Source organism: Oncorhynchus mykiss, chromosome 1 (assembly GCF_057628025.1).
Source record: "Oncorhynchus mykiss isolate SJ-2025 chromosome 1, ASM5762802v1, whole genome shotgun sequence".
Taxonomy (NCBI): Eukaryota; Metazoa; Chordata; class Actinopteri; order Salmoniformes; family Salmonidae; genus Oncorhynchus; species Oncorhynchus mykiss.
Window position 1 is genome coordinate 55,172,063 of NC_143022.1, and position 21,488 is coordinate 55,193,550.

At 42.5% G+C, this 21,488-nt stretch overlaps 1 protein-coding gene across 1 annotated transcript in view; it reads left to right on the forward strand.

Annotated features, from left to right (window-relative positions):
• The first annotated feature begins 2,943 nt into the window (after positions 1-2,943).
• The window catches only part of LOC110525010 (calcium/calmodulin-dependent protein kinase type 1D), a 48,225-nt gene continuing 29,680 nt past the window's right edge, over positions 2,944-21,488 (forward strand). The window contains exon 1 of the mRNA XM_021604975.3: positions 2,944-3,636. Within this exon, the coding sequence (XP_021460650.3) occupies positions 3,539-3,636 (98 nt within the window). The 5' untranslated portion in view covers positions 2,944-3,538. The remainder of the gene's footprint in view (positions 3,637-21,488) is intronic.

The window sequence follows — 21,488 nt, forward strand, 5'->3', positions numbered from 1 at the left end:
TATATAGTGTCTGTCAATTTCTTACTCTGATATTTAGAACCAAACAGTATGCAAGTGAAATCTGTCTGTAAACAATTGTTGGAAAAATGACTTGTCATGCACAAAGTAGATGTCCTATCCGACTTGCCAAAACTATGGTTTGTTAACAAGAAATTTGTGGAGTGGTTGAAAAACGAGTTTTAATGACTCCAACCTAAGTGTATGTAAACTTCTGACTTCAACTGTACATGCACTGACCAAAAAGTTATTTTGTTGGCATTTATGTATGTCCCCATTACCAGTAAAACATAATCAACCTATTTATTTCACTTACTTGCTGTGCTGTTTCATTGTTCTTTCTCAACCAGGATTTCCTCATACATGTCAAGCAGTGAAGATTCAGCTCTCTGTCCTTGGCCTTTCTTCCTCATTGCGCACTGTCAGTGTGTCCGTTTTCCATCTTGTCCAGCTGTCTAACATTTCATGTAAACCCCGTTTCTTGTCTGCATCGAAGTAGTGGTCCTTGTACCTAGCATCGAGCATGGTGGCGACCCTGTCAAGAGGCTCAGAGAGACTGCCAACGAATCGCTTGTTCACATCCTCTAGTGGACTTCTTTTGCAAGTTTTAACCCCACGGTCTGTGTCAGCAGTTTTGTTGAGCAGGCGTTTCAATGTCTTGACAGAGGGTTTCACATCTGTGGCAGACGCAGTTGATGAGGTTATTTCTCGAGTCAGTTGGAGCTAGGGGTGTGTGTTTGTTTTCAATGAGAGTCCACTGGTTTGTACTGATTGTTGCCTGTAACTCCTAGGCGGCTGAGTACACGCCAAGCACTCGTTTTTGTTCCAGCAGGCTCTTCATCATGTAAAAAGTACTGTTCCACCTGGTGGAAACGTCTTGCTTAAGTCTTTTCGTTTTCACTCCAAGCTGCTCCTGTAAGCTAGCGGTGAGTGTTTAAAATGACCCCCTATCTTCCTTCCTGTTGCCGCTGCGTCAGATATGCTGTGTTGCACCATTTGCAGCGTGTGCCATGCATGGCAAATTGGCGACTCCACATTCTTCCAAAGCCTTTGTCATGTTACGTGCATTATCACGTAGCCCGTGTGTACTTTGTTCTTGGAGATTTTCCTAGTTTCAAACATGTTTTCAAATGCCATTGAAATGGCAGCATCGGTATGAGAACCAGCACATTCTTGAGCATGCAATACAGCGTTCCTCAGTACGAAATGTGCTGTCAGACTCTGCATGCTCATGGGGCTGACATCGCTGGTCCAAATGTCAGTCGTGAAGCTTATAGCAGTGACTCCCATAGCAAGTAGCTCAAGGATGTGCGTTTCAACTATACTGTGTAACTCCTGTAGGGTAACATCTGAAAAATAGAGCCTACTTGGTAGTGTGTTCCCGGGGCTTGAGATACTCGACCAGTCAGTGAAAGCAAACATCATCCACGACAGAGAACAGTTGATTGTCAAAGGCAATGATTTCCATTATCTTGACGTTAATGGATTTCGCCTTTGAGGTGTCTCGCTGAATTTGTATTTTTCTTTCAAGTGACTGCTCGACTTTAACTTGTTTAGTTGTTGGACGTGAGCGCTTAGTTTTCTTCTGCTTTTGTTCTAAGTAGTTGCTGAACGTCTGGGGGTGATGCACTTTCAAATGAGTAATTAGATTCGTGGTATTGAAAGATTTCACTTTCTCCCCTCTGGAAATAATAGCAGAATAACTTTGCATATGGCCTTTTTGTTATCTTCCTTTTGAAACTTAAATATATCCACACAGCAGACATTGTGGGCAAGGTTAGGAATGCTGTGTTTCGCACGTGCAGCGCTGTTTTTTTCCGTGCCGTCAGTACGTCATCTACCTACGTTATACAGCACGTCAGCCTTGACATCGGTTTTGCACGTTGGCGTTAAACTACACATAGAGCCGATGTTGCCATTTTTAGCTAATATCAGCCTATTCCGTTATATCGTGCATCCCTAGAAATTAACATTACATTTTCTGGCAACAGCTCTGCTGGACATTCCTGCAGTCAGTATGCCAATTGCACACTCCCTCAACTTAAGACATATGTGGCATTGTGTGATGACAAAACTGCACATTTTAGCTTGGCCTTTGTCCCCAGCACAAGGTACACCTGATCATGCTGTTTAATCAGCTTCTTGATAATCCATTCACCTTACATTTGTGGCATATCTTAGCAAAGGAGAAATGCTCACGAACAGGGATGTAAATACATTTGTGCACACATTTTGAGAGAAATAAGCTTTTTGTGCATATGCAAAACCATGGCTTAGGGGCGAGAGGTCGTGTTTTGGACAGGGATAAGGTAGCCTTGTTCGGCCATCCTGATCTCTCTGTTTGGCTATTAAACTGTGTGCAGTGGTCAGGATGGTGTGTCAGGCTTAAGGATGCTACATTAGGATTGATTTGTGATCTTCAGTGCTCCACTCTGAGATTAACCAGTCTGTCCAGGGAGACGGACCGTTGAGGCTCCACCATCTCATTAACACATTGTAATGACAAGAAGACCAATTGCACTTCCTTCAGAATCTCTGACACTTTAATTAACAGATTGAATTGGTTTTCTATGTAACCATCTCGGCTAACAGCAATGGCGATGTCCCTTTTGCTTTGGGGAAATAAAAAGTATCTGTCTCATAATGGTATAGTAGAGAAGGATGACTACTGAATGTGATAACATAGACCAGGCACATGCATATACTGTACATGCAAAAAAACTGCTACACACCTTTTGGCTTGGCTGAGGTTATGTAGGTTGGAACAGGCCTATAAGGGCATCATAAGGCAATGCTGGGGGATCAGAGCAATCATGTTGTTGTTAGGAGTTAGTTTACTGTCACCATAGTTGTATTCATGGAAAAGCCCACTTGCATGTCAACTATAGCCATTACGTACTACAATTTTTTTTGTTTTATTTAATATTTTATTTAACTTGCCAAGTCAGTGGGTGATGGATTTGGTGCAATGCGAACACCAATCGTTCACTCGTAGCCTACCCCTCATCCCCACGCACTCTGCCGGCTACATGGACAATAGAGGAGAGCAGCCTCCCACTCCCCGTTATTGGTAACAACAAAGGGGGCGGCCAGCAGGCAGCGTGACTCACTAGAATAGCGGTTCAGTTCAGACACACACACACCAACCGTAGTCATCTTTCGATCAAGTAGCATAGCCTAAACATAATCTGAAGAGGTAGAATTAATTGTTATAAACCAAAAAGAGACGGGATAACGAGGAAGGTCCCGTTCAATTACGTCAAAGATATTAGACTATTCTGATAACCTGCAGGTAGGCTGCTACGCGTGATTGGTGGTAGGGCTACTGTAGGAGACCTTTTGCATTGGCGGCGCAGCGGGTTGTACGGATTGGCTGAGCGATGCAAGGTAGAATTGGGCGACACTCAGGAAGAAACTCTGTGATATCAGTCCGACTTCAGTCGGCACTAGACGGGGGGACCGTATTTCCTCACTGAGTCAGCACAAGGAGGTGAAAAACGGTGTCTCTAATCTAATCACTTCGGTCTTCCCTGGCGGCGACATGGCGAGGGAGAACGGAGAGTCGGGCGGGGATGGATCTTGGAAGAAGAATGTCGACGATATCAAGCATGTATTCGAGTTCAAAGAAGTCCTTGGAACGTGAGTCACGTGGTTTATCCTACTCAGTTCTAGAACCCTAGGGTGTTACACTTAACTTTTGTCGTCGACTCAGTTTACTTGACAGACAAGGCAGTGATACAATGTAACTGTAGCGGAAATGCAATTGTCCTCGTGTTCTGTTGCACATTAGATGAACCAGTTGGATTTCCACTGTTGTCAACGATGTATAGGCAATATGGCTTGTGATAACCAATAGCCAGCCTACTTGCGATTATTATTATTTTTTTTACAAATGTTAATTATGCTTTTATGATTTCCTACAAATGTTTATGAAATCGAAAGTTACTTTCTGGATGCAACTATTCGACGCACGTGCGAAAACGGTAAATGATTGGTATATTCTATGGTGGCAGGTGTTTGACGGATAATCGGACACGACCGTATATAATACGACATCTAAATGTATCTCTCATAGAAAAGAAGGTTATTTTGGTCCGAGATTAGTTCTGGTAGGTTATGGCGCTTGCCCAAGGTGGTGCCTCAGCTCAATGCACCTGGATTACAGAATAGATTCTCTTGAAGTTTTCTTTATTCATGTACATCAAATTGAGTCTATACGCAGAAAAAACGTTAATAACATTGAATATATGCAGAAGATTCTAATCTTGTCCTGGTGCTGATTTAAGATCATGTCTATGCCGTATTTCATTTATGATAACACAAAAGCACAGGAGGTTAGTGGGACCTTAATTGGGGAGAACGGGCTTGATGAGTGGAATTGTATCAAATACATCACACACATGGTCTCCAGGTGTTTGATGCCATTCCATTGGTCCAGTTCCGGCAATTATTATGAGCCATTCTTCCCTCGGCAGCCTCCTGTGCACGAAAAGGCACTTGCCCATTGGGAAAGTCAGGGTTAGTTTTTTGGTTGCCAGAAGATTATGATCACTTGTCCCGAAAATTTTAAGTGGATAAATTCACCTACACAGACTGTACCCGGCTTCAAGAGGGGCGGAAAGGGGGCTCAGCACCCTCAGTTCAAACCTGTGCCCCCTCAGTTTTAGTTTGCCCCTATATAATAAAAGGTCACATGATTGACAGGTTGGCTTGAAAAAAAATCTCTGTATCAACTTTTAAAAAATTACTTTCCCATTGTTCCTCAAGTGTTCCATTGTTCCTGTAGTGTATGCTATACTTTTATCCAATGTAAAAAATTAATAATTTTTTTTTTGTTGCTACATAAGACTGAATTGAGCTGGTCAGTATTTTAACGCAACGGTTTTTGTGACCAACTATCAGTAGAGTTGAAAGTCTGATGGAAATACTTACGTTTTTACGTACCAAATAAAAAGTTAAGAAAAATGTGCATTTTGTGCACTACGTCATCACACTGATTTATGGAGATTTGAATATTCGCATGAAAATCTGTGGCCAATTGGATGGAAGCCTGGTTACTGACGGATGCTGAATTGATTTTGCCCGAGCGGTGTGCTGTTGACCCTTTCCCCGGGCTTGGAGAGAAAATAACTGTACCGCAAAATGGGTGTTGCATGGAAGTTGTCACTGGGGGGTGGGGGGTCTGGCGACAACCCGTGTCCACTGTGCGTCATTTATGCAGAGAATGCTCCCTTACCTGCTTCAACAAAGGCCCATGCAGGGAAGTTTATACCCCCGCATCACCAAAAGGTTAGTGGACTGTGTTTAGGGCCTGCGCAAAGTCTTCATCTGCCTTGGGGAAACTGCTATGATGTTACTTTATTTGCTCCACTAATCTATATTTACCAAATTAACATACCATGTTGGTCAATATTTGAGGTTGGCCGATTATGATTTTTCAACGCCGATACCGATTATTGGAGGATCAAAAACAAAAGCCGATACCGATTAATCTGACAATTTTAATTTATTTGTAATTATGACAATTACAACAATACTGAATGAACACTTATTTTAACTTTAATATAATACATCAATAAAAATCCATTTAGCCTCAAATAAATGTTCAAAAATAAAATGTTCAATTTGGTTTAAATAATGCTAAAAAAAAAGTGTTGGAGCAATATGTGCCATGTAAAAAAGCTAACGTTTGACTTCCTTGCTTAGCACATGAAAGTTGGTGGTTCCTTTTAACATGAGACTTCAATATTCCAAGGTAAGAGGTTTTAGGTTGTAGTTATAGTATTTATCTGACTATTTCTCTCTACCATTTGTATTTCATATACCTTTTGACTATTGGATGTTCTTATAGGCACTATAGTATTGCCAGTGTAACAGTGTAGCTTCCGTCCCTCTCCTCACCCCTACCTGGGCTCGAACCAGGAACACATCGACAACAGCCACACTCGAATCAGTGTTACCCATCGCTCCACAAAAGCCGCGGCCCTTGCAGAGCAAGGGGAATAACTATTCCAAGTCTCAGAGCGAGTGACGTTTGAAACGCTATTAGCGCGCAGCCCGCTAACTAGCTAGCCATTTCACATCGGTTACACCAGCCATTAGGCTGATAGGCTTGAAGTCATAAACATCGCTGTGCTTGCGAAGAGCTGCTGGCAAAACTCACGAAAGTGCTGTTTGAATGAATGCTTACGAGCCTGCTGCTGCCTACCGTCGCTCAGTCAGACTGCTCTATCAAATCATAGACTTAATTATAACGTAACACACAGAAATACGAGCCTTTGGTCATTAATATGGTCGAATCCAGAAACTATCATTTAAAAAACAAGACGTTTATTCTTTCAGTGAAATACGGAACCGTTCGGTATTTTATCTAACGGGTGGCATCCCTAAGTTTAAATATTCTTGTTACATTGCACAACCTTCAATGTTATGTCATAATTACGTAAAATTCTGGCAAATTAGTTCGCAATGAGCCAGGCTGCCCAAACTGTTGCATATACCCTGCGACAGTGTGCAATGAACGCAAGAGAAGTGACACAATTTCACCTGGTTAACATTGCCTGCTAACCTGGATTTATTTTAGCTAAATATGCAGGTTTAAAAATATATACTTCTGTGTATTGATTTTAAGAAAGTCATTGTTTATGGTTCGTCCAACGATTGTGCTTTTCTCGCAAATGCGCTTTTGTTAAATCATCCCCCAGCGTTGCATCGATTATATGCAACGCAGGACACACTAGTTAATTAGTGATTATGATTGATTGTTTTTTATAAGATAAGTTTAATGCTAGCTAGCAACTTACCTTGGCTTCTACTGCATTCGCGTAACAGGCAGTCTCCTCGTGGAGTGCAATGAGAGACAGGTGGTTAGCGTTGGACAAGTTAACTTGCAAGATTGAATCCCAGAGCTGACAAGGTAAAAATCTGTCGTCCTGCCCCTGAACAAGGCAGTTAACCCACCGTTCCTAGGCCGTCATTTAAAATAAGAATGTGTTCTTAACTGACTCACCTAGTTAAATAAAGGTATAAAAAAAAAAAATCGTCAAAATCGGCGCCCAAACATATCCCGATTTCCGATTGTTATGAAAACTTGAAATCGGCCCTAATTAATCAGCCATTCCGATTAATCGGCTGACCTCTAGTCAATATGTATGATGTACCCAGTGCTCATTTGGAATGTGTCATTCTGCCTTGCTGTCACATGTTTGGGTAGTGTGAGTTTTTAATGGGGTGGTTAGAAATACTGAACCATAATGATTTCAGTTGAAGGGAAAATGACCACTGATACGTCCTGACAATGTATGAGGTTACTGCTTATGTGTGAGGAAGTTGTCTCAAACAGTTTTTAAAATGTTGATCAGAATAAGGGTATGGTTGTGTGGCGAAGATGCGATATAGGCACGTCTCTCTCTCCACTTTTCCAACTCACTCCAATTCGTGCGCACTATTTGTTTACTTGTGTCAATTGTTGGGTTATGGTCGTTTTGATCGTTCATTAAATATAATACATTCCTACCATTTTCATTCTCCAAGTGGAAACCACACAACAATTATGAAGAACTTTTGGTTAATTTAATTGCTTTTACCAGTTTATTGTCAATTTCTTCGTAGTCTTTGTTTGGAGAGCGTGTGTTTTGGTTTCTCCATGTTTAATGTTGTGTGACTGCACGCACTGTAGCATGCATACATATACCTGGCCTGCGTGCCAAGACTAGGTGTTGCCAAATGTATTTAAGAGTTTGGGGATGTTCTAGTTAGTTCACCTTTTGGGTAACTCAAAGGGAAGTTGTATCTGTAGCTTATTGGTTAAGACAGGTTTTGCCTAATGAAAGGCTTTTTCTTTTGAATGCTGACATTCTTAAGTCAGACCCTTGTATGTGTATGCATGCATGTGTATGCGTGTGCGTGTGTGTGTGTGTGTGTGTGTGTGTGTGTGTGTGTGTGTGTATGTATGCACACTACATGACCAAAAGTCATGCTCTTTGAACATCTCATTCCAAAATCATGAGCATTAATATGGAGTTGGTCCCCCACCCCCTTGCTGCCATAACAGCCTCCACTCTTCTGGGAAGGCTTTCCACTAGATGTTGGAACATTGCTGCAGGGACTTGCTTCTATTCAGCCACAAGATCATTAGTGAGGTCGGGCAATGATGTTGGGAGATTAGGCCTGGCTCGCAGTCGGCGTGCCAATTCATCCCAAAGGTGTTCAATGGGGTTGAGGTCAGTGCTCTGTGCAGGCCAGTGAAGTTCTTCCACACCAATCTCGACAAACCATTCATTTCTATATAGACCTCGCTTTGTGCACAGGTCACTACGTGCTTCAGCTGTCCTGTTCTGTGGCCTACCACTTCACAGCTGAGCCGTTGTTGCTCCTAGATGTTTCTCTTTCACAATAACAGCTCTTACAGTTGACTGGGGCAGCTGGAGCAGGGCAGAAATTTGGAGGAACTGACTTGTTGGAAAGGTGGCATCCTATTACTGTGCCACCTTGAAAGTCACTGAGCTTTTCAATAAGGCCATTCTACTGCCAATGTTTATCTGTGGAGATTGCATGGCTGTGTGCTCGATTTTATACCCCTGTCAGAACGGGTGTGGCTGAAATGGCCAAATCCACTAATTTGAAGGGGTATAAAACATACTTTCAAATATGATGGTGATATTTAAACACCAGCTCTGTGTAAGTAAATCCAACACTCATTTGCACATCTGCCTCCTGCTGAATCTTTCTTCTTACGACTGCTAGAAGGACCCTGTTTTATGCTGATACAGCGCAGTGGATATGGGCTACAGATTTCACGCCAACCTGTCACTTCAAAAGCACTCTGATCTCGGCATTGGTCTCGGCATTTGAACTTTTGTTTATTGTGGTATAGCTTGATATAAGCAGAATCCAATGTCATTTGAATGTAAGCACCCTGAAAATGTTTGTCCTCTTTCCACTGCCCCCTTAGTCACTTTATCCTGGTGCCAGGTCTGGAGCAGACTACTGGAATTATTTGCATTTTGTTTGTCAGTAAAAAAAAGTATTACCTGCCCCACATAGGGCAACTTTAGAACAGGCACAACTTATGAGACTGCTCAGTGCGCAGGTCACTTTCCCCAGGCAATAAGTCAACCATTCATGTCAATCAATGCATGTAATGTTATCCTCTTCATCAGCAGTCATGAAAGCACTGCTATCACTTCATCTATCGTCTAAGTTACCTGGCGATTTTAAGATCACTCTGGGCATATGTACCATTTTCATTATCACTTCAGATCTATGGTGTTCAGTTCCCCAGAATCTGTGTGTTCAGGATGTCAAAGATGAGTATGATGTGTCTCCTGTCTAACGCCCAGGAAGCTCCGATTTCAAACTCCCATTGGACAGCTTTTGCAAGCGTTATGTCAAAATACTTATTACTCACTAATTATGAAGTTTTGCTGAGCAACAATCTTCATTTACGTCCGTTATATTCTTCTAAAAAAATGTCTAAATAAAAATGTGCAAGCAACTCAAAAACAAATGCCTATTTTGCTCCTTTTGCTCCTGTAAATCACTCATTACGGTCTCACAGGTCAGAGGTTTACAAAAGCTCAAAACATTAGAGGTGCTGAAAGGGCTTTTATTTGGTTGCTTGTAAACAGTTTTATTTAGACCTCTTTTGGATATAAGCGTTGGCCATAACCGGAGTAAATTAGGATAGTTGCTCAGCAAAACTCCATATTTGAGCAACAAACATGTTTTGACATGCTTGCAGAGCTGTCTAATGGTAGTTTGAATCGGAGCTTCCTGGGCATTAGAGGAGACACATCATACTCATCGTGGACATCTCGAATGTATAGCTACTGGGGCACTCCAAGAGATGCTTTTATTAAAGCTAGATTGACCATTGAACTGGGAAACGAAACAGACACACAGATATGGGGAAGGGTTTCATCCCGTTAGTACTGTTTGTTGTACTTGGGACAAAAGTCCAGCTCACAGTTCTGTTATTCTCGCAACGTATTCTCTCATGCTTGAACTACTACACTTTTTTTTCAGTGCAGACACATTCTAGCAGAGTTTATTTCTGCCCTACAGTTAGTGCCGCTCAACTTAAGCCCGCTCTGCTGTGGCTGCGTTATTATGATGCACACGGGGAGCATGTTAGTGCTCACTTTGAAGGGCATATTCCCCAAATGGAAGACTGGAAGACAGTTCTTCAAAAAGATTCCCTCCCTCTTCAAGATTGTCATCAATGGCCTGGGTGTTACATGCATACTGTAGGTGTTACTTGTTGTTGGAGCCAAAGCACAGATTGATAATCTAGCCACACTTTAATTCACAGGCAAAGATAAAACACCAGGTACAAAATCTAGGTGTTATTTGAGATTCTGAACTAAATTTCGATTCACACATTCGGAATGTGATCAAAGAAGCTTTTTACCACCTGAGGAACATTTCCACGGTGCGGCCGTTTCTCTCTCCGGCTGATACAGAGACTCCTCCGTGCTTTTATTACAAGCAGGCTTGACTACTGTAATGCTCTCCTGTCTGGTCTACCCAAGAAAGACATTGGGCAACTGCAAAACATACAGAATGCTGCAGCACGGGTACTGACCGAGGCCAGGCGGAGAACACATATTTCACTGGTTTTAGAACTCATTTTAAGATTATTGTATTGGTTTTTAAATCAATCCACGATTGTGCACCCCAACACATGTCAGACATGTTTTTAAGCTATGTAGCCAGTAGGTCCCTCAGGTCCTCTGGCCTTTTAACTTTCCCAACGTCTAGGACCAAGAGGCAGGGAGAGGCAGCTATTAGTTATTATGCCCTCAAGCTTCTGGAATAACCTGCCGTTCTTTTTGTTTTATCTTTTTGTGTATTAAATATTTCCGCTTTTATTTAATTTTTTTACTGTAAAGCACATTGCGTTGCATTTCATGTCTGAAATGTGCTGTATAAATAAAGCTTGATTTGGTTCGGCTAACTAGTTTTTTTTTGTGTGTGTGTTTTGAACGTGAAGTGAAAATCTGTCAACATGATTGATAGAGGTTGAATTGATAAGCTGTGTATTATAGGAAACGAGACTAAGTCCTTTGACCTTCAGATGTTTGTTTTTCTATTTAATTCCTCCAATGTAAGCAGCAACACATGCATCAGCACTCCTTCTTTTGGGGAGAATGTCATTTGATCGGGTATTGTAGGAAGCCTGTGTCGAAGAAGGGAATTCTCGGGGGCTGTTTTTGGCCAGCCCTCGGAGAACGGTGTCAAGCTGGAAAGGTAGGCCACTCTTAGCTTCAGTAAACTGGCAATGCTGGTCTCCATTCAACTGTGTAAACTTGGACAATATGGGGATCAGGATTGGGGTCAATTCCATTTTGATTCAGTCAATTCAGGAAATAAATGGAATCCCTTCATCACGGCATATCCTATTTGTTGTTGAGAGTCTAAGATCATTCTCAAAATGCTACATCTCTTAGGCTAAGTCACATTCAGTCTGCACACTTTTTGGCTTAGCCCAGGGCTAAGAAAGAACATGCAGCGTGAAAGCCCTTAATGTCCTCCCCCCTAAACCCATATGGATCCGTGTTCGACCCTGTCCTCCTGAGGTACAGGCTGTGCCTCTCATTACCATCAAGGAGGAGAGGAGCTCAATGTTCCCATCAGCCTCTTGATTTGAACACATGGCTTTAGTGTGATTGTAACCCCTGACTTGGGTCACACCGAGAGACCTTACGTAATTCACTCCATTCCATTCAACTATATTTCCTTGCAGGCTCCCGTTGTATTCAAGATCGTAACGGCAGAAGGTTACAATGCCCTCATCTCTTCTTTTATTGTTACCTGTGAGTGTCATGAGTTTAGGGACCAATGTTCCTTTTTCAAACAGAAATTTGCATCTTTGTAGCACTGATTCCAAAAAGTTTTGGGACACTAACGTCTATGGAAAATAAGACCACCTCCTCCCAGCTGCCCACTGCACTGAGGCTAGGAAACTCTGTCACCACCGATAAATCTACGATAATCGAGAATTTCAATAATTTTTCAACGGCTGGCCATGCTTTCCACCTGGCTGCCCCCCCTGATGTTCTGAAAGAGCTGCAAAATCTGGATCCCTACAAATCAACTGGGCTAGTCGATCTGGACCCTCTCTAAAATGATCCGCCAAAATTGTTGCGAAACCTATTCAACCTCTTTCATATCGTCTTGAGATCCCTAAAGATTGGAAAGCTGCTGCGGTCATCCCCCTCTTCAAAGGGGGAGACACTCTAGACCCAAACTGTTAGACCTATATCCATCCTGCCCTGCCTTTCTAAAGTCTTCTAAAGCCAAGTTAACAAACAGATCACCGACCATTTCGAATCCCACCGTACCTTCTCCACTATGCAATCTGGTTTCCGAGCTGGTCATGGGTGCACCTCAGCCACGCTCAAGGTCCAAAACGATATAACCGCCATCGATAAAAGATAGTACTGTGCAGCCGTCTTCATCGACCTGGCCAAGGCTTTCGACTCTGTCAATCACCGCATTATTATCGGCAGACTCAATAGCCTTGGTTTCTCAAATGACTGCCTCGCCTGGTTCACCGATAGAATTCAGTGTGTCAAATCGGAGGGCCTGTTGTCAGGACCTCTGGCAGTCTCTATGGGGGTGCCACAGGGTTCAATTCTCGGGCCGACTCCTTTCTCTGTGTATATCAAGGATGTCACTCTTGCTGCTGGTGATTCTCTGATCCACCTCTACGCAGACGACACCATTCTGTATAAATCTGGCCCTTCTTTGGACACTGTGTTAACTAACCTCCAAACGAGCGTCAATGCCATACAACACTCCTTCCGTGGCCTGCGACAGCTTTTAAATGCTAGTAAAACTAAATGCATGCTCTTCAACTGATTGCTGCCCGCACCCACCCGCTTGATTAGCATCACTACTCTGGACGGTTCTGACTTAGAATATGTGGACAACTACAAATACCTAGGTGTCTGGTTAGACTGTAAACTCTCCTTCCAGACTCACATTAAGCATCTCCAATCCAAAATTAAATCTAGAATCGGCTTCCTATTTCACACCAAAGCCTCCTTCACTCATGCTGCAAACATACCCTTGTAAAACGGACTATCCTACCGATCCTTGACTTTGGCGATGTCATTTACAAAATAGCCCCCAACACTCTACTCAGACTACATCCAATTTGCTGTCACAGTGCCATCCGTTTTATCACCAAAGCCTCATATACTACCCACCACTGCGACCTGTATGGTCTCGTTGGCTGGCCCTCGCTACATATTCGTCGCCAAACCCACTGGCTCCAAGTCATCTATAAATCTTTGCTAGGTAAAGCCACGCCTTATCTCAGCTCACTGGTCACCATAGCAACACCCACCTGTAGCATGCTCTCCAGCAGGTATATTTCACTGGTCATCCCCAAAGCCAACACTTCCTTTGGCCGCCTTTCCTTCCATTTTGTTCTGCTGCCAATGACTGGAACGAATTGCAAAAATCTCTGAAGCTGGAGTCTAAATCTCCCTCTAACTTTAAGCATCAGCTGTGAGAGCAGCTTACCGATCGCTGTACCTGTACACAGTCAATCTGTAAGTAGCACACCCAACTACCTCATCCCCATAATATTACTTACCCTCTTGCTCTTTTGCCCCCCAGTATCTCTACTTGTACATCATCATCTGCACATCTATCACTCCAGTATTAATGCTAAATTGTAATTATTTTGCCTCTATGGCCTATTTATTGCATTTACCTCCCTACTCTTCTACATTTGCACACACTGTACATAGATTTTAATATTTTTATTTTGTTATTGACTGTACGTTTTTGTTTGTGTAACTCTGTTTTTGTCGCATTGCGTTGCTTTATCTTGGCCAGGTCGCAGTTGTGAATGAGAACGTGTTCTCAACTGGCCTACCTGGTTAAATAAAGGTGAAAAAATAAAAAAATGAGTCACTGTCTAAACAGTCTGTAGGTTGAAAACCAGTCATCTCTACATAACAGCCCACCATGCCTGGGGGCGGCAGGTAGCCTAGTGGTTAGAGTGTTGGGCCAGTAACCGAAAGTGCCTACTTAAAGGTTAAAATGAAAACAAGAAATGAATTAAAAATGCCTCTGCCTGTCTGCCCACCAATGTCTTCAGTAGCTCGGTCGTGCTTAGTTTTGTTCTGTTGTAAACCTTTTTTTCTAACACACACACACACACACACACACACACACACACTGTCCCATGTCAGCACAGCAGAGGCTCTGGTTGGGCTCCTGCTGTGTTGTGTATAAGCAGAGACAGCAGGTGTGTGTAGTGTGTTGTATTCAGTGAGCTTGCTGCCTGCTGAGCTGCTGTCACAGGCTGACAGCAGGCGGTTCACTCAGGGTGAGCCAACCCTGGCAGGTTTAGCACACACATACACACAGCGCTGTCTTTTCTCCTCCCGACCCCTTATTCAGCGCTCAGCCTCGACACTTTGCTTGGGGATTAAGAATATACTGATATAGGAAGGAGGTGACAGGGACAGAGAGATGTAGATTATCTCTTCTCCTCCTCTTCCTTCCCTTCCTCTACTTCGGGCTTTCCCATCAGTGTCCAATAGGGATCATCCCTTCTCACTCATTCACTTTAGGTCTCCCTGACTGAATAACCTTCAACCCCTTCCCCCGACCCTCGAATTTACCCACTAGCCCATAGACACATTTACATCAGAACGGATTGGATTGTTTATTAGGTATAAGCAATATGGCAGAAATTCCAACTAGCCTATCAGAGGTAAATGTGGAACTAGCACTATATTAGCACAAGAACACATTTTTAACTGACTTGCCTAGTTAAATTGAAACAGTATTGCTCATACCTGTTCAATATTTTAAGATCTAGGTGAAAGGCTGTTTCTGGATGAGGCCATAATCTCCACCCGTTGCCCTTCAACAATGCATTGAGATGAGATGGGAAGCAAGCTTGGGAAAAAGAAAGGAACGGCCAAATTGGTCACCATTGAAAACATCAATGCTCAGTCACATTGATTTGGGTCACGCCAAGAGACCTTACGTAATTCATTCCGTTCCATCCAACTATATTGTCCTGGCGGGGAAATTCATTGTGCTTCCGGGGGCACGTAAGACACACAATTTAGTATACAGTTAAGAAGTAATATGTGTCACAGTCATATACAGTGGGGCAAAAAAGTATTTAGTCAGCCACCAATTGTGCAAGTTCTCCCACTTAAAAAGATGAGAGGCCTGTAATTTTCATAGGTACACTTCAATTATGACAGACAAAATGAGAAAAAAAAATCAAAAAGAATCACATTGTAAGATTTTTTATGAATTCATTTGCAAATTATGGTGGAAAATAAGTATTTGGTCACCTACAAACAAGCAAGATTTCTGGCTCTCACAGACCTGTAACTTCTTCTTTAAGAGGCTCCTCTGTCCTCCACTCGTTACCTGTATTAATGGCACCTGTTTGAACTTGTTATCAGTATAAAAGACACCTGTCCACAACCTCAAACAGTCACACTCCAAACTCCACTATGGCCAAGACCAAAGAGCTGTCAAAGAACACCAGAAACAAAATTGTAGACCTGCACCAGGCTGGGAAGACTGAATCTGCAATAGGTAAGCAGCTTGGTTTGAAGAAATCAACTGTGGGAGCAATTATTAGGAAATGGAAGACATACAAGACCACTGATAATCTCCCTCGATCTGGGGCTCCACACAAGATCTCACCCCGTGGGGTCAAAATGATCACAAGAACGGTGAGCAAAAATCCCAGAACCACACGTGGGGACCTAGTGAATGACCTGCAGAGAGCTGGGACCAAATTAACAAAGCCTACCATCAGCAAGGGCATTGAAGATGAAACGTGGCTGGGTCTTTCAGCATGACAACCAAATCAAATTTTATTTGTCACATGCACATGGTTAGCAGATGTTAATGCGAGTGTAGCGAAATGCTTGTGCTTCTAGTTCCGACAATGCAGTAATAACCAACAAGTAATCTAACTAACAATTCCAAAAGTACTACCTTATACACACAAGTGTAAAGGGATAAAGAATATGTACATAAAGATATGTGAATGAGTGATGGTACAGAACGGCATAGGCAAGATGCAGTAGATGGTATCGAGTACAGTATATACATATGAGATGAGTATGTAAACAAAGTGGCATAGTTAGTGGCTAGTGATACATGTATTACATAAAGATGCAGTAGATGATATAGAGTACAGTATATACGTAGACATATGAGATGAATAATGTATTGTATGTAAACATTATATTAAGTAGCATTGTTTAAAGTGGCTAGTGATATATTTTACATCAATTCCCATTATTAAAGTGGCTGGAGTTGAGCCAGTGTGTTGGCAGCAGCCACTCAATGTTAGTGGTGGCTGTTTAACAGTCTGATGGCCTTGAGATAGACAATGATCCCAAACACACCGCTCGGGCAACGAAGGAGTGGCTTCGTAAGAAGCATTTCAAGGTCCTGGAGTAGCCTAGCCAGTCTCCAGAGCTCAACTCCATAGAAAATATTTGGAGGGAGTTGAAAGTCTGTGTTGCCCAGCAACAGCCCCAAAACATCACTGCTCTAGAGGAGATCTGCATGGAGGAATGGGCCAAAATACCAGCAACCGTGTGTGAAAACCTTGTGAAGTCTTACAGAAAACGTTTGACCTCTGTCATTGCCAACAAAGGGTATATAACAAAGTATTGAAACACTTTTGTTATTGACCAAATACTTATTTTCCACCATAATTTGCAAATAAATTCCTTAAAAATCCTACAATGTGATTTTCTGGATTTTTTTCCCCCTCATTTTGTCTGTCATAGTTGAAGTGTACCTATGATGAAAATTACAGGCCTCTCATCTTTTTATGTGGGAGAACTTGCACAATTGGTGGCTGACTAAATACTTTTTTGCCCCACTAAGTACAGTGGAACCTGTCGTACAGTATTCACGGAGTGGGTGATCGTAACGGCAGAAGGTTACGATGCCCTCATCTGTTCTTTTTATTGTTACCTGTGAATGTCGTCATAATGAGTCACTGTCTGAACAGTCGATAGGTTGAAAACCAGTCATCTCTACATAACAGCTCACCATGCCTCTGCCTGTCTGCCCACCTACATCTGCTGTAGCTCGGTCGTGCTCAGTTTTGTTCTGTAAAACTTTCTTCCACACCCACACACACACACGCACACACAGGCCCATGCCAACACAGCAGAGGCCCTGGTTGGGGCTCCTGCTGTGTTGTGTTTAAGCAGAGACAGCAGGTGTGGTGTATTCAGTCAGCTAGCTGCCTGCTGAGCTGGTGTGGTGGTCGGGTCACTCAGGATGAGTCAGCCCTTCCAGCTATAGCACCCACACACACAGCACGGTCCTCTCTCCTCCTCTTCCCAATCCCTCATTCAGCCTAGACCCTTTGCTTGGGAATTAAGAATAGATTTATCAAAGGAGTGTGGGACAGGAAGAGACCCAGATTCTCAGATTCTTCCTTCCCCTCCTTCATTTCAGGCTTCTCCAGAAATTCCAACTAGCCTACCAGAGGGAAATGTGGCACTACCACCATATTGCACATACCTATTTAATCCTTTAAGAATCGAGGTGAAGTCCTTATGGTTAATAGGGCTGCTTCTGGCCATAGTCTTTTCCTTGTTACCCTTCAGCAATGCATAGCTATGAGAGGGAGAATCTGCTATTGATCCACGGACCCTGACATCACACTTTCTAATATTGTTCCTTTACTACAGCTCAATTGAATGTTTGGCAGGCAGGTGTAATCCATTTTGTTTCCCAATACAAACAGAAGGATAGATAAGCTTAGATTTTTGATTACAATAGAATAAAAGTTGTGTTAAACAAGCATCTGATGTGTGCTCTTTGAATGAGAAATATATATCACACTGAACAAAAATAAGTGCAACATGTAAAGTGTTGCTCCCATGTTTCATGAGCTGAAATTAAAGATCCCAGAAATGTTCCAATGCACAAAAAGCTTCTCAAATGTTGTGTACGAATTTGTTTACATCCCCGTCAGTGAGAATTTCTACTTTGCCAATATAATTAGTCCTCCTGACAGGTGTAGAATATCAAGAAGCTGATTAAATGGCATGATCATTACACATGTGCACCTTGTGCTGGGAACAAAAGGCCACCCCATAAATGTGCAGTTTTGTCACACAACACAATGCTACAGATGTCTCAATTTTGGAGGAGTGTTGAATTGGCATGCTGACTACAGGAATGCCCACCAGAGCTGTTGCCAGATAATTGAATGTTTATTTCTCCACCATAAGCTGCCTCCAACGTCGTTTTAGAGAATTTGTCCAACCGGCCTCACAAACGCAGACCACGTGTAACCACGCCAGCCCAGGACCTCCACATCTGCCTTCTTCACCTGCAGGATCATCTGAGACCAGCCAGCCGGACAGCTGATGAAACTGTGGGTTTGCTCGTCATCGTCACCAGGGTCTTAACCTGACTGCAGTAACCGACTTCAGTGGGCAAATGCTCACCTTTGATGGTCACTGGCATTCTGGGAAGTGTGCTCATGGATAGAATTCCAGGTATTCCAAATTGTATTTGTCACATGCGCCAAATACTTAGCCCTGAATCAACCATGCTTTAAGAAGTTAAGAAAAGTTATGTGAAAAATAATTTAACAGCAGCAGTAAAATAACAAGCAAGGCTATGTACAGGGGGTACCGGTACAGAGTCTATGTGCGAGGGAACCGGTTAGTTGAGGTAATTAAGGTAATATGTACATGTAGGTAGAGTTAAAGTGACTGCATAGATTATAAACAGAGTAGCAGCAGTGTAAAAGAGGGGTCAAGGGTAGCCCTTTGATTGACTGTTCAGGAGTATTATGGCTCGGGGGTTGAAGCTGTTAAGAAGCTTTTTGGACCTCGACTTGGTGCTCCGGTACCGCGTGCCATGTGATAGCAGAGAGAACAGTCTATGACTAGGGTGGCTGGAGTTTTAGGGCCTTCCTCTGACGCTGTCTGATACAGAGGTCCTTCGCCCCAGTGATGTTCTGGGCCTTACGCACTACCCTCTGTAGTGCCTTGCGGTCGGAGGCCAAGCAGTTGCCATACCAGGCGGTGATGCAACCAGTCAGGATGCTCTCGATGGTGCAGCTGTAGAAACTTTTGAGGATCTGAGGACCCATGCCAAATCTTTTCAGTCTACTTGTTACATGCAATATGCTTTGTGGACGGTTTTATGATGGAACAAAGGTGTGGTTGAATTTATTTATGTCTTATTGTCTCTAACCTTAGGCCTATATATCACAGTGGCAATGTATATGAATTAACAGGTTATAGAACAAATTAACACATCGGTTGTAATAATAGAACACATAGGTTGTAATAATAGAACACACAGGTTGTTATAGAACACATAGGTTGTTATAGAACACATAGGTTGCAATAAGAACACATAGGTTGTAATAATAGAACACACAGGTTGTAATAAGAACACATAGGTTGTAATAAGAACACATAGGTTGTTATAGAACACATAGGTTGTAATAAGAACACATAGGTTGTTATAGAACACACAGGTTGTAATAAGGCTTTTGTTCTGGCTTGGCTTCCCCAGGGATTTTTTTCCCACGCACGGATCCTGTCGACATCAGTCAGTCAGATCCACTGCTGCTTGGCCGGCATTTCGCTCTCGCTCGCACTCAATGATGGTGCTCTCAATGATGATGTCAGAGATGCATTTAGTACCAGAAACAAACAAATACTTCTACAGTGCCTCCTTACTTATCACATCTGTGCAGGACAATTAGACCACCATAACCATATTCACTGTAACTGGACTGCTCTGTAGCGTTAATACCACTTTCAAGGGTTTTCTCTTATTACCTTCCTTTACCCAGTCCTATTTTCAGGGAAAGTGCTGTAGTGTAGCTAGTCTCCTTTCAGGCAGGCACTGAGGGATTGTGGAGTAAAGTGTGTGTGTGTGTGTACACACAGTCGGTCCTCAAATGAGTGGCTGGCTCTTGGGGGAGAGGGGATTGAGTTGAGCTGCAGCTAGGAAATTGGTATGATGATGGGGACCCTTTAGATGTGGCTGTGGCTGTTGTAAGTGTATGTGTGTCCGTATGTGGGCGCAGAAGTGTCTCTGCCTCCTCATATGCATTCGTTGAATCCCTGATTACTTGAATCTTGTCCTGTATTCATAGGACTTCTTCACCTGATCCTAGATCAGCACTCCTGTTCTAAGACGCTTTATAACGACACCCAGACGTGATAGTAGTACAGGATATAGTAAGGGGAGCTGGTTTAGGTCTGGAAACACGGGTCAAGTTAATAGTAGGGATTTAACGATTCAGGTCCGCGGACCCCGAACCGATCCAAATGTAGCATGCATCCGTCAGAAAATGTATTCAAAAGTTACGATACACAGATTCACAAATGTTTTGCTCCTATTTCTTTGTTTCTACCTTCCAAAAAATATCATTTTTTGTACAACTGATGTGTTCTCTCGTTCATGGTCAAACTAAGAATGTAACTGTCTTGACAGTCATGCCCAACAACCTAGGGAATATCAGTAACCTAGTCAAACTGCGCACTGTGCCAGCTTCGCATGCAGACCAATGTCTGGTAGGTGGCCTGTTCCTGATCTTGCTCATCTGAGCAACACGTTCAGCATTCAAATGCTAAAATAGTTTGTGTGATATTAGGCAGCATTAGTTCACAACCTAAAGTGCCTTCAGAAAGTATTCACACCCCATTATTAAAAATAAAAAGCTGGAATGTCTTGAGTCAAGTTACTCATTCCCTTTTGTTATGGCAAGCCTAAATAAGTTCAGCATGAAACATTTGCTTAAGTCACATATGTTGCATGCATAATAACATAATAGTGTTTAACATGATTTTTGAATGACTACCTATATACCCCACAGGTACAATTATCTGTAAGGTCCTTCAGTTGAGCAGGGGATTTCAGACACTGATTCAACTACAAAGACACGGGAGGTTTTTCAATGCCTCGCAAAAAAAAGAGCACCTATTGGTAGATGGGTAAAGACAAAAAAAGAGCACCTATTGGTAGATGGGTAAAGACAAAAAAAAGAGCACCTATTGGTAGATGGGTAAAGACAAAAAAAAGAGCACCTATTGGTAGATGGGTAAAGACAAAAAAAAGAGCACCTATTGGTAGATGGGTAAAGACAAAAAAAAGAGCACCTATTGGTAGATGGGTAAAGACAAAAAAAAGAGCACCTATTGGTAGATGGGTAAAGACAAAAAAAAGAGCACCTATTGGTAGATGGGTAAAGACAAAAAAAAGAGCACCTATTGGTAGATGGGTAAAGACAAAAAAAAGAGCACCTATTGGTAGATGGGTAAAGACAAAAAAAAGAGCACCTATTGGTAGATGGGTAAAGACAAAAAAAAGAGCACCTATTGGTAGATGGGTAAAGACAAAAAAAAGAGCACCTATTGGTAGATGGGTAAAGACAAAAAAAAGAGCACCTATTGGTAGATGGGTAAAGACAAAAAAAAGAGCACCTATTG